The 16,370-nt window shown below is 39.7% G+C and overlaps 1 protein-coding gene across 4 annotated transcripts in view; it reads left to right on the top strand.

The window, feature by feature from the left end:
- Window positions 1-16,370, top strand: part of MAP7 (microtubule associated protein 7) — a 202,302-nt gene that overhangs the window by 143,350 nt on the left and 42,582 nt on the right. For all 4 annotated transcript variants that reach the window (XM_049901831.1, XM_049901841.1, XM_049901849.1 and 1 more), the window contains exons 4-5: window positions 14,151-14,314; window positions 15,303-15,420. In XM_049901831.1, coding sequence (XP_049757788.1) covers window positions 14,151-14,314; window positions 15,303-15,420 — 282 coding nt within the window. The remainder of the gene's footprint in view (window positions 1-14,150; window positions 14,315-15,302; window positions 15,421-16,370) is intronic.

Below are 16,370 nucleotides of genomic sequence, written 5' to 3'. Positions count from 1 at the left end.
TTGTTTTTTACAAATTCTACTAACTTGTCAGAAGTAAGCAAGCTCTGACTTAATGTACCTAGAGTGTCCACCACGACTAAAGTTTCCTGTCCCTGACAGGTTTCCTACAGGCAGGTGCCTGGAAAGCTGGGCTGTCTGTGTGTAGCAGCACGCCCCGGCACCTCCCCCCGCCCAGCAATCTGTAGCCTGCAGCCCTTCCTGCTGTGAACTGTGCCCATTGTTCCCTAGTCAAGGTTGGTTTGACAAGTGGACCAGAACTGATGAAAAGAGGCAGAAGCACACCTACTGAAGCAGGAAGAGGCTTGAGCTGAGCAACAGGAAGAAACTGACTTCTGTTCTGGTGACTGTCATTTGCACTCTGTTTTCGGATTCATCCAAGGATTAGTGCTTTGGTCTGCCCTGTCCCGCTTGGCTTGGGTCTTAACTATTAAATATCTCCTTAGAGTTACCACATTGATTCATTTCTGCTTGAATAGAAGTGTCTCAGTAGACTACTTCTTTATGGATTGAATCCCTTATGAATTAGCTTTTACATATTAACTCATACCTTCCTGTTTGAGTTTATTTAATCTTTCAAAGCCAAGCAATAGCAATTTTTCATGGAAAGCATGAATATGTTGGTCAGACAAAAGTGATTTTACTTCTCATGCTATGCAGGTGTAAGACTTACAGCTTTGCGCCTGTAAATCCTCTCTAAAAGCTGTCTAGTCATTACGCTTTGTATATTAAGTGGCTTTTAAATTTTTTTAGAGTGTAATGCCATATTTGAATTCACATGGATGGCACAGCACTTGGACTCAACATGATTTAGTAATTTATACATTTAAAAACCTTATTTGCCAGCATTGTGTTGAAAAGGTGATAAAAAGATGAATAATGCTGAGATCCAGTGCTCTAGGGCTAGCTGCGGTCTAGTGGGGAGGCAGATAAGCAGACAGGAACCATGGCAGAGTGTGATGCGTGTGCCCTTATAGGGGTGTGCAGGGGGCAACAGAGAGCCCACAGAAGCACCTAACCCAGCCCGGCTGTGTTGGTGCCTCCTGAGCTTCCTCCTAGAGGATAAAGAGGCATTTTCCAGGGGGCGGGAGAGGCAGGGACTGTAGAGGGATGACACAAAAAGCATTTGCTAAGAGACCCAACATACTCTTCAGATTACTTTATGGATAAAAGGAATTTTCTGAATTATTATATTATCCAATTATTACAACTTTACTTCTTTGGTGAGCCAGTATATAGTTTCTCTATATCTTCCTATCCCCTGCCATGTTAAATATCATAGTTTTTCATAATTTTGATCTCGTTTCTTCTGTCTTGTTGAAAAATCATAATTTTAGTGAAATATATCAATTTTAATTCTTACTCTTTCTATTCATTTCTTTTAATTTTAAAGCAGTGTATTTTACTTATTTTTTCCACTTAAATCATCATAGTAGGAACTAAGCCTTGAGAGGCTCCCTTAAACCTTATTTGTAAAAGAGTCATCTAAAATCTAATTTAAGCTGTGTCTTAGAGAATATAAGGGTAATTTCTAAAGAATCTTTACTAATACAAAAAAAAAAAAGTAAAGGTCACACCTGACCAGCTACCCATAAACTGTTTGGCAGAAGCTATTAAAAAAAAAAAAAAAAAAAAAATTTTTTTTTTTAATTAAGGCAGTGGAATATTTAAAGAAAAAAAAAAGGCTGTCACCTAATAGATATTTGGACTGTGCTTGATCCAAAAACAATAAACAGTTTGTAATATCAGCTGCTACTGGGCTTTCTCACTTTAAAGCTTTTCAAGTAAACAAATCAGAAAACATTCCATGAATTTCGGTAAAGTTTAAAATGATTGGCCAGTAAAATCGGTTATTTGGATGTTGGTTGAAATTAATGTTGAAATCATTGAAGATTTTTTTTTTAACCTGCGTTTTTTAAAAAGCAGGGTACAGAGAGAGAGAATAGAGGTCAGATTATTCTGGCTTGGGGAGCATGGCTTGTTTGTACTGTTTTGCAAATGGGAAGGGCCTATTAATAACTTTCTGTGAGTTAAATCTCTGAGCCCTGCTTTAATGCTTTTATGGTAGGGTTATGGCACATCTGCTCTTCCTGTGTTACCTTTCCATTTATGACATAAAATCAGGCAGGATTCTTAATGTATGGGACTGTTCTGTCATTTTGTTTGAGCCATGTTCTCTGGAAGCATGATTTTTCTCCCTTAAAAGCTTTTTACAAGAAGGAATCACCTCAACGATTCCATTCTCTCTGACATTATTCAGGCCATTCCTTCAAACTCTCTGTTGACTTCTGCATCTCATTCACCTTCTGTCCTCTAAGCTCTAACTTCATTTTTTCCTAGAGGGAAAGAAATCTTATTCGTTCTTATGGGTTCAACTCTCTTTGCTTTTTTGTTGATAAGGGTTCCATATTTCCAGCAATTCATTAGGCAGTGGAAACCCTGGTGGTATAGTAGTTAAGAGCTCAGCTGCTAATCAAAAGATCAGCAGTTTGAATCCACCAGGTGCTCCTTGGAAACCCTATGAAAGCAGTTCTGCTCTGTCCTAGACAGTTGCTATGAGTTGGGATGAACTCGACAGCAGTAGGTTTGGTTTCTTTCGTTATCGGTCAATGGATGCTTGTCTATTATCTGAAAGTCAATTTCAATATAACTAAATAGTTCTTCTCATTCCTCCTCTCCCTCTGTCCCATTTCTTCTTCCTCTCCCCCTTCTTCCCTTCCTCTTGCTGTTCTCTTCCTCTCCTCTGCCTCCAAAACTAACTTCTTTTGGTAATTTCTGTGTCCCAATCAATTGTACCAATTTTTTTTTGGCCCAAGAAATGAATCCTGCCATTTTTTTAAATACATCTGCTGCTGCTAAGGGCACTGACTTCTTTCTGACTAATCTTAACCATTACATGTTTCGCAGAACAAAATATTCTCTCTTCCTTAGCTGACCCACCCCTGCACGTTGAGTAGTCTCCACCCTGGCCTCCTTCACTTTAGTTGGGCTGCTTGTAGCTACCAGTGGTCAGGCTGGACTCAGCCTAGTCCCCTAGCTGGGGCTTCAGCCATCTCTATCCCAGTTCGTAGATGGAAGTTGACACTCTCCTTCCCCAAATCCATTTCATCAGGAAGTGTAGCTCAGATCCATACCTTTATTTATTTTTCCTTGTTTTTAAAAACTATGTTAAGCTTATATATAACAAAACATTTGCTATTTTAAGATTTTTTACATGTACGACTCAGTGACATAGTTACATTCATCATGTTATGCAACTATCACCACTGTCCATTTCCAAAATTTTCCATCACCCTTAAATAGAAGCCCAGCCGTGCTTTTATTTTTGCGCCACTGCCATCATCATAGTCTCGGCTTAATAAATTAATTTCTTAATCATAGAAACTACCTTGCGGATGCATTTTATTATAAATGGAGATAAATGCAGTGGGCATATAATAACTCCGTTCAGCTATTATCAAATTATCAGGTAATGCCTGCTCTTGTAATAGGTCAGTTAAACATGTCTTAAATTCTTATCCGTAGCCATTTTCTCAGATGAAAAAGAATACACAGGTAATTTCTATAACAAATGTGCCTTAAATCTAGTTCTTCTCCATATATGTTATAAAATTAATAGTCCTACAATATGTTGGTAAGAAAATTCAACAGGACGCTTAGAATGCTTAATAGACAAATAGTCCTTTACTTTTAGGGATATATCGGATTTCCCTTTTTAAAGATGATATGAATTGAGTTTGAAGTGTTGATTAAGTGTAATTCTTGCTTATTTAATCTCTTCATGAGAACAGATTTCTTAGCTAGAGAATTACATCCCCAACTTGGGCTTTCCTGGATGCTATAAAATCACGAAAGATTATCAAAGAATTGTATGATTGACTGGCATAGCTCATCAAGAAAAACTTGAGCTAAGAAAATCTATAATTTAGTTCAGTCATATCGGACTTTATAGCTAAGTTCAAAGCTGTATAAGAAATCTATCATGATACAATATTTTAGAAAATGTAATGTACTATAAAGAGAATTTTAACCTTAAAAATTTGTTCAACTTCCATTATGTTTTTTAAAAAGTTTTTCTCTGGATCATTTCACCAGATTTCTTTTGCTCCTAGTAATAACTTTCTTCCTTTGCCTTTTTTTTCCTCCCTAATCTCAGCATAAGGAACCTTGGCGGTGCAGTGGTTAAGCACTTGGGTGCTAAATGAAAAGTTGGCATTCCAAACCCACCAGCAGCTCCACGGGAGAAATATGTGGCAGTCTGCTTCCATAAAGATTACAGTCTTAGAAGCCCCATGGGGCAGTTCTACCCTGTCCTGTAGGGTCACTATGAGTGAGAATTGACTCAAAGGCAACCAGTTTACGGGTTAAAATCAGTGTGCGTTATCAACTCAGGGAAAACAGTATTAATAAGAGTATGGTAGAGACAGAAATGATCACTTCAACCTGGTTTAGAATGCTCATCTCAAAATAGTTGACAGGCAAAGTAGGATAAATTGGCAACCAATCAATAATACCATGCCAGATTAGAGTTGTAAGTGACACTCCCCATTTCCCACTTCACATGATTTGGCTTAGGCAGTCACTGGTTCTGACCAGGGATCTTCCTGTTTAGACACAGTTCACCCAAAAAAAAAAAAAAAGGGAAGCAGTTTTTGTAATCCAAATTTCTAGTGGATAAAACTGATTTTTAATGGTCAATCTTGGCATCTGGGTCTCCCAAAGTTGTTACTTAATGAATACAGTGTACACAAAGCTCATAAGGCTGTCAAGCAGGTTCTAATTAGCTAAGGTATCTAAATGCATGTTAGTGGGAAGGATGTGGGCATTAGCACAAACCAAAGCAGCTGTATCATGAGTCAGGCTCAGGACTAGGAAGAATAAATGCTTGTTGCCTATGGATTAGGTAACTCAGAAACTGAAATCTTAACATATAATGAATCATTGTAACTAACCAGCCATTTTTTTGTTTGTTTCTCCCAAATTTACTTTGCCTTTAAGGCTGAAAAGATGCAAAGATGTTAAAACCTGAAGAATAGTAAAAGGTCTTTTAAACAGGTGAATATAAAAGCTAAAAGTGACATTAGAGGATCTGGATCTTCACATTTGGATAGCTAGTTTGTCCCAGTCTAGAGGAGCCACTGGGAAGTGTTCCAAATAGTGCCTTTTAGCATAATGGCTCATTGTTTGCCTCCACAGTCAGTACAGAGTTTGAGTTCCAGGTCCACCACTTATTGTTGTGAGACATTAAGCAGGTTACTTCACTTCTCTGTGTCTCAGACTTCTCATCATAAAGTAAGTTTGATAGCTGTCTACCTCATAGAGTGGCTGTGGGGATAATTCCTGTAAATCACCTGGTGTCAGCATATGTAAGAGCTGAGTACATCTCGCCACGGTAATGATGGTGATAAAGATGATGGTAGAAGGTCACATGATTCCACAGATACTGACTTAGATATCTGGGACTAAACCAAAAAACCAAACCCAACCCACTGCTGTTGAGTCAATTCCAACTCATAGTGACCCTATAGGACAGAGTAGAAGTGCACCATAGGGTTTCCAAGGCTGTAATCTTTACGGAAGTAGACTGCCACATCTTTCTCCCATGGAGCAGCTGGTGGGTTCAAACCACTGAACTTGAAATTAGCAGCCGAGAGCCTTAACTATTGCTCTATGAGGGCTTCTTTTTACATGGAACTAGACAAGCCTGATTTTTCTGAGCTAAGGAGTAGAAAAGAAAGAGGGATAACTGTTTCTAAGGAGTTTCTAAAGACAGGCCTTGTCCTGTATGCTTTAGCACAGCTCCATTTACTTTCAAAACCCATTGCTGTCGAGTTGATTCCGACTCATAGCAACCTTAAAGAACAGAGTGGAGCTGCCCTATAGGGTTTCAAAAGAGCACCTGGTGGATTTGAACTGCTGACCTTTTAGTTGGCAGCTATAGCTCTTAACCACTAGGCAACCAGGGTTTCTCCATTTACTTTAGCACAGTCTGAACACTCTTTTAAGCCTAGCCTGAAGATAACTCCAGTATTGTTTTCTTATCTCAAAAGGCATTCAGCCCATGTATAAGGAAGGCACTGGATTTTAGTCCTTGGTTTACCACATGTATAAACTGCTGACCCATCTCAGTCCCGTCGGTTTACCATTGTGTACAGGGAAGAAAGTGGAGGAGGATAGCCCCTCAGGGATGGGAGACATGGCATCCTGGGTGTCCTACAGCATCACACTTCTTAGCAGGCTGTTCTCTATTGCATAATATTCAAATGAAAGTTGAATGGGAGAACAATTTAAATGACAAGTTCAGGAGACTAAATTAATGCTAAGGCTCGTAGGTTAGTTGCCTTGCTTTTTGAAGTTACTCAGTCCTTTAACTCTTTAGTTCATTTATTGACTCATCGAACTTACGTTAGCCACCTGTTAGACTGTTGTTGCTGGGTACTGAGTCAATTTCCAGCTCACAGTGAGCCCACGTGACAGAGCAGAACTGCCCCATCAGGGTTTGCTAGGCTGTAATCTTTACGGGAGCAGATTGCCAGGTCTTATTCCCGAGGAGCCACTGGTTGAGTTTGAACCGCCAACTTTTAGGTTAGCAGCTACGCATTTAACCATTGAGCCACCTGGGCTTCTTCCTGCTAAACTAGACATTGTGAATATGGGGAAGAACTCACAACCCTGTAAAAGCAGAGAAGTTACAATCTAGAGTCTTAAGTACTCTAGCAGAAGTCTGAGTATAGCTATTGGAGCACCCCTTGCTGTGGTCATCAGGGAAGGTTCCTCAGAGGAAGGGACATTTGACATAGGACTTGAAAGATGATAGACGTTTGTAAGGTGGGAGGAAGTGTTTCAAACAGAGGGTACCGTGTTTACAGGCATTTGATTGTGTGGTCAATCTAAGGAGTCGGAAAAGGAGCATGGGGAACTAAGAGGCTTTCAGGCAGGACCGTGACATCAGATTTGGTTTTGGGGGAAATGTCTCTGAGAGAAGTGTTCAGGGTAGACTCAGAGGGGAGATACACTAGGTATCAGAAAAAGTGAATAAGGCATCTGTTACCCATTGCCATCGAGCTGATTCTGATTCATAGTGACCCCATAGGACAGAGTAGAACTGCCCCATAGGGTTTCCAAGGAGCAGCTGGTAGATTCAAACTGCCGACCTTTTGGTTAACAGCCAAGCTCTTAACCACTGCGCCACCAGAGCTCTGAGAAAGGGATAAGGGCTTAAATAAAGTAACAGCAAAGAGACTGGAAAAGGTGACACTGGATTTGAGAAATAGTTCTGAAGTAAAATGATAGAGCCAGTTGTCTGGATGTGTTGAGTTAGGGTAGAGCATCCAAGATTAATGAGGGAGAAATGGAGGATAACTCTGAGATGCCTGATAGCTATTTGTTCATTCTTTGTTTTTATGGTTTCTTTGACACTTTAAGTGTGCTTCTTTTAAATAAGATAGCTGGGTGGCGTAAGCAGTTATATATTCAACTGCTAACCAAAAGGTTGGCAGTTTGAGTCCACCTAGAGGCACCCTGGAGCCCTGGTGGCACAGTGTTTAAGAGCTTGGCTACTAGCCAAAAGGTCAGCAGCTTGAATCCACCAGCTGCTCCTTAGAAACCCCAAGGGGCAATTCTACTATCCTATAAGGTTGCTATGAGTCAGAATCAACTCGACAGCAATAGGCAGGTTTTTTAGGGGCACTTCAGATGACAGGCCTGGTGATCTAATTCTAAAAACTCAGCCATTGAAAATCCTGTGGTGCACAGCTCTACCCTGACACACATGGAGTCACCATAAGTCAGAATTGACTGAATGGCAGCTGCAGTTTTTTATTTTTTTTTACTATGTGCATAGGTGGCATGGTGGTTAAGTGCTACAGCTGTTAAACAAAAGGTCAGCAGTTCAAATCTACCAGGTGTGCCTTGGAAACTCTATGGGGCAGCTCTGTCCTATAGGGTCACTGTGAGTCGGAATCGACTCGACAGCAACAGATTTGGTTTTTTTGGTTTATGTGCATTAGCGTCCCTGGGTAGTATAAATGCTTGGCTATTAATCAAAGAGGCGCCTCCGAAGAAGCACCTGGCAATCTATTTCTAAAAAATCAGTTCTACATCTGACACACATGTCGTTGGGATTGACTCGACGGCAACTGGTTTTTACTATGTGCATGACCCCGTGCTAAGTGCTTTATATGTAATTGTGAGTCCTCGTAACAAACCTACAGCATCTGAGGAAACAAGACCACAGAGATTGTTACTGCTTAATGGTACATAGCTAGTAAGTGGCAGGACTGGTGGTGGACTCAGGCTCCTGTGAAGTCAGAACCTATGCTCTGTTCACTACAAGATTCGGCCTTTCATTTTAAATTCCTTTTAGTGCAAGAGTCATTGTGGGTTTCTAAATGGAGTCCAAACTGAAAGTGTATTTCTCTTGTATGTGGCACTGACATATTCTTACTGCACCATTAAAGGGTCCTGGTAACAGCACCGCAAGAATGGGATCGGTTAATATCCAGTATTTCTGGGACTACAGTGGGTTATCATTTCATTTGATATTATGATCTGAAAGCCCGGGATAAAACATAACTTCTGAAGAGTAAAGGTTAATGTAATTCCTTCTTCGACATGCTTTTTTTTTTTATAGCACTACCTCTTTATGAAATCAAACCAAAACCAAACCTGTTGCCATCTAGTTGATTTTGACTCATAGCAACCCTATAGGACAGAGTAGAACTGCCTCAAAGGGTTTCCAAGGAGTGGCTGGTGGATTCAAACTGCCGACCTCTTGGTTAGCAGCCGTAGCTCTTAGACACTACACCACCAAGATTCCTTTGTGAAATTAAGTGATTTTTAATTATTTAAATAGTGATTGGGTTGTTGATTGCTTGTGTTAAAAGATCCTCATTTCTTAATGGGAAAATATAAGACTTTGACATTATCACCCATAGGGAATATTTTACATAGCTAAAACCCTTAGAATAAATTAACTTTTAATTCTTATTAAAATATTGAAATATTCTATGGGTTGTCCTTCAATATAAAAGATTGCATGATCTGTACTTGTAACAATCCTAGTGCTCACCAGCATAACCTGTAATAGTAAGAAGGTGTTGCTTGCTATTTCAACATTATCTGCGTAGCCTTTGTATGACTGTTTAAAGAAGACAATTGTTTAAAGAAAGGCATTGGGATAGGATCTCCACTTCCTGGTAGAAAATAGAAGTGCAATTCAATACTAGTCTGAAAAAGTTTCTTCCTTCAATAGATTATTTGGAGATAGAACTAATTATGATTGTAATAATATCTAGCCTTGTTGAAATTTATAGTCCAACCTTAAAAAAATACCTTTTAGTTTTCTGAATTGAAATTATAGTGGTGTTGACAAAGACGATGGTAATAGCTAATATTTATTGAATGTTTACTAAGTGTAGAGAACTGTTCTAACTACTTTAGGTGTAATTTTTCTTTAAATCCTCATAATAACTCTATGAGGAAGGTGCTATTTTTATCCATAGATTACCCTGATGGAGCTGAGGCCTTAGGGAGGTTGAGTAACGTGCCCAAGACCACACAGTTATGGGTGAATGAATCAAGAAGTAGGTCCTAATGAATCTGGAAATAATTGTTAAGACCCTGGGATATGTCAAATTGTGGAAGGCATCATGGAGAGTGCCAAAAAAAAAAAAAAAAAAAAAAAACCTTTGCTACACAGAAATAAAAATATAGAAAATGTTAAAAGTATGTAGTGAGGTCCCTGGGTAGTGCAAATAAATAACAGGGTCAGCTGCTAACTGAAAGTTTGACAATTCAAATTTACCCAGAGGTGCCCTCAGAGGAAAAGCCTGGCACTCTATTTCCAAAAAATCGGCCATTGAAAACCCTGTGGAGCACAGCTCTGCAGTGACATACAGAGAGTCTCCATGAGTCAGGGTCAACTCCAGGGCAACTGGCTAAAGTTTTTATCAGAGACGACAAAAGCAGCTGTGAGCCCTGAAAAAAGCAAAGCTTCTACCATAAGGACAGTACTTCTCCAAATGTTATCAGTAAACCACTTGCCTAAGGGTCATCTTGAGGTTTGTTAGAAATACAGATTACTGGGCCCCCGCCTAGAATTAGCAAATCGGATATGAAGGTTGGAGCCCAGGATTCTGCGTTTTAACAAGAACCCCCCTCCATCTCCAAAGGTGATTCTGAGATACATTACAGGAACTGTGCTGCTGCCTGAAAGGATGGATCCATTTGGGTAAGAAACTGTGGCAGCTCTTCCCACAGGGAGCCATGGGAGCAAAGCCCTGGGAGAAGCATGGTTGGTTTGGGAGGTGCAGTGAGGAGACTGGTCTAACTAGAATCAAGAGTTTATGTTAAGGCCAAATACGGGTATTAAGGGGAAATTTAAATAGGACTTTATGAATCAGGGAACTTAAATTTAATGAGGAAATAGTTACAAATATTCTTAAGAGAGAAAGTGACCAGACGAAAAACATTATTTAAGGAAAATTAATCTAGGAGCTGACTAATTCCTATTTTACCTTGTTTTACAAATTTATCTTACCAGTTTTATTTTTTATGATTCTTTAATGTTTTGTAAACATCTTTATTTCTTATTTTATCTTGTTAGCTTCTAGATCTATTACAGGAAACGTACACATTGTGTTAATAAAAATCCTCAAAGAATCTGAAGGTTTCCTTCAAATGGGGTATAAAAGCCAAAAAACTAAATAGTTTGAATGCTACAAGTTAAATACACTTATCATATCACGTAGCTCTAGGTCTTGGGGTACAATTGTTTCTTTTTTCTGCCTCTGACCCTCATACACTGTTGGTAGAAGTATAAATTATTAAGACTTCCACAGAGAACATTATGGTAATGTCCTCACTTCAGAGAAGCAACAACCGAAATCCAAACATCTGAGGTCTTAAACCACCCATAGATAGCGGAGCTACTGGGAGAACTCAGACCTCTTGCGTGCCAGTCCCCAGTTCTCTCTGCGCACCACTCTGAGTGATATCAGAAGGATAAACTCACCTTGAATTTGTCCTTGTCCTTCCACTAAAGTCAAAGAGCCCTGGTAGCGCATAGTTAAGTACTCAGCTGCTGACTGAAAAGTTGGCAGTTGGTACACACCCAGTGGCTCTGCGGGAGAAAAACCTGGCAATCTGCTCCCGTAAAAATTAAAGCCTAGAAAACCCCAAAGGGCTGTTCTACTCTGTCACATGGGATCACTGTGAGTCGGAATCCACTCAGTGGCACCCAGAACAACAAAGTAAAGTCAGTTCAGATCCATTTCAGTAGATTGGTCTCTTCAAATAAATAACTTTGAAAAGATTGAATAGTGACAGAAATGCAGAATCTTTAATATTAAACATTCAGAGGAAACTGAAATGTTCTGAATTTCCCTTAAAAAAAAAAAAACCTTTTATACGCCATGCAGTACCCTCAAGGTTTATGCTCTAAATTTCATTTTACCTGGAGTAAACCCTTTTGCCTGGAGCGTTAATAACTCATATTAAAGATGTTTTTGGTTATCAAGGCTAAGGGAATCATATTTTAAAAAATAGTTTTTTGGAGTATGTTGTTGTTAGGTGCTGCCGAGTTGGTTCCGACTCATACCAACCCTATGCACAACAAAACAAAACACTGCCCGGTCCTGCGCCATCCTTATAATCCTTGTTATGCTTGAGCTCATTGTTGCAGCCACTGTGTCAATCCACCTCGTTGAGGGTCTTCCTCTTTTCTGCTGACCCTGTACTCTGCCAAGCATGATGTCCTTCTCCAGGGACTGATCCCTCCTGACAACATGTCCAAAGTATGCAAGATGCAGTCTCGCCATCCTTGCTTCTAAGCAGCATTCTGGTTGTACTTCTTCTAAGACAGATTTGTTCGTTCTTTTGGCAGTCCATGGTATATTCAATATTCTTCACCAACACCACAATTCAAAGGCATTAATTCTTCTTCAGTCTTCCTTATTCATTGTCCAGCTTTCACATGCATATGATCCAGTTGAAAATACCATGGCTTGGTTCAGGTGCACCTTAGTCCTCAAGGTGACATCTTTGCTTTTCAACACTTTAAAGAGGTCCTTTGCAGCAAATTTACCCAATGCAATGAGTCTTTTGATTTTTTTGACTGCTGCTTCCATGGCTGTTGATTGTGGATACAAGTAAAATGAAATCCCTGACAACTTCAATCTTTTCTCCGTTTATCATGATGTTGCTCATTGGTCCAGTTGTGAGGATTTTTGTTTTCTTTATGTTGAGGTGTAATCCATACTGAAGGCTGTGTGTGGTCTTTGATCTTCATTAGTAAGTGCTTCAAGTCCTCTTCACTTTCAGCAAGCAAGGTTGTGTCACCTGCATAATCCAGGTTGTTAATGAGTCTTCCTCTAATCCTGATGCCCCATTCTTCTTCATATAGTCCAGCTTCTCGGATTCTTTGCTCAGCATACAAATTGAATAGATATGGTGAAAGAATACAACCCTGATGCACACCTTTCCTGACTTTAAACCACTCAGTATCCCCTTATTCTGTCCGAACAACTGCCTTTTGATCTATGTAAAGGTTCTTCATGAGCACAATCAAGTGTTCTGGAATTCCCATTCTTTGCAATGTTATCCGTAATTTGTTATAATCCACCCAGTCCAATGCCTTTGCATAGTCAATAAAACACAGGTAAACATCCTTCTGGTATTCTCTGCTTTCAGTCAGCATCCATCTGACATCAGCAATGATTTCCCTGGTTCCATGTCCCCTTCTGAAACCGGCCTGAATTTCTGGCAGTTCCCTGTCGATATACTGCTGCAGCCGTTTTTGAATGATCTTCAGCAAAATTTTGCTTGAGTGTGATATTAATGATATTGTCCTGTAATTTCCACATTTGGTTGGATCACCTTTCTTGGGAATAGGCATAAATATGGATCTCTTCCAGTCAGTTGGCCAGGAAGCTGTCTTCCATATTTCTTGGCATAGACGAGTGAGCACCTCTAGGGCTGCATCTGTTTGTTGAAACATCTCAATTGATATTCCACCAATTCCCGGAGCCTTGTTTTTCACCAATGCCTTCAGAGCAACTTGGACTTCTTCCTTCAGTACCGTTGGTTCCTGATCATATGCCACCTCTTGAAATGGTTGAACACTGACTAATTCTTTTTGGTATAATGACCCTGTGTATTCCTTCCATCTCCTTTTGATGCTTCCTGCATCGTTTAATATTTTCTCCAGAGAATCCTTCATTGTTGCAACTCAAGGCTTGATTTTTTTCTTTTTGGAGTATATTTTCCCCTAAAATGAGTCGGGAGCATGTATATATAAAGAAGAAATGAAAGTCCATCATTGAATGATATTTTTCGAATTGTATATTTTCCCTCAGCTTTTCATGTTTTGATGTCTTATTTAAATTGTAAGCTCCTCAGACACAGGTCTGCTGCTTATTTGATCCCTCACGTTTCTTAGCTGACACAGTGTTCCATACCTGTGAGGTATTTAAAATATCTTTTATCAAATATCTTCTTCCACTATTTTTAATGGTCATAGAGAATCAATGCTATGTTGAAGAAATGTAGTCATAGGCTTTTGATCTTGATGATACCACTTTTTTAAAAAATTTTTTATTTTGAAATAAAATCAGATTTACAGAAAAATTATAGAGTTCCCGAATACCCTTCAATCAGTGTTCCCTAATGTTAATATCTTATAAACTAGCCAATTACTGTGGAGTTGATTCTGACTTATGGTGACCCCGTGTGTGTCAAACTGTGCTCCATAGGGTTGCACTTTTTTTTTTTCCCAAGGGAGGCAGGTACAAAATAAACCCAAAGGGGGAGAGACTACTATTGGTTTTGAGGCCATATCAGTATCAGAACTGAGTCCAAGGGAGGGGATTTTTGCATTATTCTATAGTAATAATAGTATACTAAGCTAGTAGGTTGAAGAGGTGCCTGATGAGAATTCATTGTATCTTCTTCGACTTCATTTTTAGCATATTAAATTATTCTAAAAATTAATAGTCGTATTTTTTTCCTGAAAATCCAAGGAAAGCAAAAGGCCATACTTGGTTAATACATAAACCAGAAAACCCCCTATATGTTAAATATGGATTAATGATACACCACTAGGTGTTCAAACTTTAAACCTGCCTTGTATTTGGTTTCTCTCCTTCTTACTGAAGCTGCAAGAGAAATCGTCTGGCTAGAAAAAGAGGAGCGCGCCAGGCAGCACTACGAGAAGCACTTGGAGGAGCGAAAGAAGAAGCTCGAGGAGCAGAGGCTGAAGGAGGAGCGGAGGCGAGCTGCTGTGGAGGAGAAGCGGAGGCAGAGACTCGAGGAGGACAAAGTGAGACGCCCCTCTGGGAAATACGGGAGACACTTTCATTTGAGAAACGCAGGATATGCACCATGAGCCTTTGCGCGAAGGTGTGGGGATGCCGAGCACATTTGTTTCAGGGCGTTCAGCTTTACAGATGGGCGCAGTTTCTAGAGCTCTTGGGCTGCGAGAGTCCGAAAAGAATGGGGGTGATTAATTTTATTACCCCAGAAGCTTTATTAAAAGCCGGTTTCTCTGGTCTAGACCTGTAATTTAGTTATCTCCCATTAGTCTACGCTGCATTATTAAGACCATTCTAAGTATTTAGAGGGGTGTAGGATGTTACCGGGAAGCCCTGGTGGCATAGTGGTTAAGTGCTACGGCTGCTAACCAAAAGGTTGGCAGTTCAAATCCCACCAAGAAACCCTTGGAAACTTTATGGAGAAGTTCTACTCTGTCCTGTAGGATTGCTGTGAGTTGGAATTGATGGTAACGGGTTTGGTATTTTGGTTTAGGGCTTTACCATTTACATTTTCACATAGGTCATCTCATTTTAACCCTTACCAACCCTGTGTTAACTATCAGTTTTTGCAAAAATGGAAATTTAGACTCAGAATGGTTATGCTACACAAGATCATATGTCTTGAAATTCCATTAAATACTGTACCACATTTGTAGACCTGGCAATCTGCTTCTGTAAATGTTATAGCCAAGGAACCCTATGGGGAAGTTCTGCTCTGTCCCTTAGGGTCGCCATCAGTTGAAATGGACTCAACGACAACAACCACGCTTGTTAAGCAACCACTGTTGCTAAGACTTGCACTAGTATGCATATGTGCTAGGTAGTATTATTCCCATTTTAAAGATAAGGTAGTTGAGGCCCAGGAAGTTTAGGAAATCAGTCCAAAGTAGTAAGGTCAAAATTTAAAAACTACCCCTTGCTATACTCTGCCTTAAGTTGAAGAAGCCCCAAACAACCACTTTTAATCTAATCATCGGCTCTTCTATTCCATTCCAGGAACGCCATGAAGCTGTTGTACGGCGTACAATGGAGAGGAGCCAGAAGCCAAGACAGAAGCATAACCGGTGGTCGTGGGGAGGCCCTCTCCACGGGAGCCACAGCATCCACAGTGCAGGTAAACAGGCAGTGACGGCTTCCAAACTCAGTATCTTTTTCCTGGACTGTAAAAGTGCAATCGCTTCTTTTCCTAAGTCAGTGTTTGCAAAATCTAAATCTTGCTGAAATCATTAAACTACAATAAATGATACTGCCACCTTTGGAGGATAAGAGGGTGATAGAGGTAAGAAGATCAGGATCTTTCTTTCCTTTAACACAGGCTGCTTTTTCTCATTTGTTACCAAATTCCTTAAAAGAGGTAGAAATCTATGCAATGTTTCTGAATAAACATAGCTAGTTTCAACTCTACATTATTTTAAGTAAATCATTTGCATAAGGGTTTTAGGACTATGGAATAAGTTTTATCTTTTTCTCTGGAAGAATCAAAGTCATATTAAACTGATGGAAATTAGTTTATCAGTACTGTGAATTAATGTATCCCGACCCTAAGTGTATGCAACACGAACACCCTACAAAGAAACATGCAGGTTTCTGAAGGAGAAATGGTAGTAGATGTCTAAGCTCTCTCTTTCTCCTTGAATGGACGTAAAACCATGTAGCAATTTGGATATAGTGAAAGGCCTTATTTTTTTGTACTGTAAATTCAATACACCTTGAATTTTTGCATAGTGCATCCATTCCTTTTCATTTGTGTTAAGTCTTAACTTTTTTTTTTTTTAATTTACTTTGAAAAATCATTGTCTTACATTCTGTCCCTAGGTGGTTTTGTTGAATCATCATTCACCTTTCTCGATTTAGCAGGCCTGGACCACCACTTCACAGCTTTTGGTGGTACTAGAAAATCTGGTACAGACATCCCTGAGATTGCTGATTGCCTGACCTGTAGCTAGCACCTCAGACCTAGGGCCCGTTCATCAATAGCCGAACCATCACCTTCTTAGCCATACCGCATGCTTAATATCCAGTTGCATAGGCCTAGATTTGGTGTATGGCACAGTGTTTCCTAAG

This window comes from Elephas maximus, chromosome 1, assembly GCF_024166365.1.
Source record: "Elephas maximus indicus isolate mEleMax1 chromosome 1, mEleMax1 primary haplotype, whole genome shotgun sequence".
NCBI lineage: Eukaryota > Metazoa > Chordata > Mammalia > Proboscidea > Elephantidae > Elephas > Elephas maximus.
The sequence above is the reverse complement of the archived record's forward strand: the minus strand, read 5'-3'. Positions and strand labels throughout refer to the sequence as shown.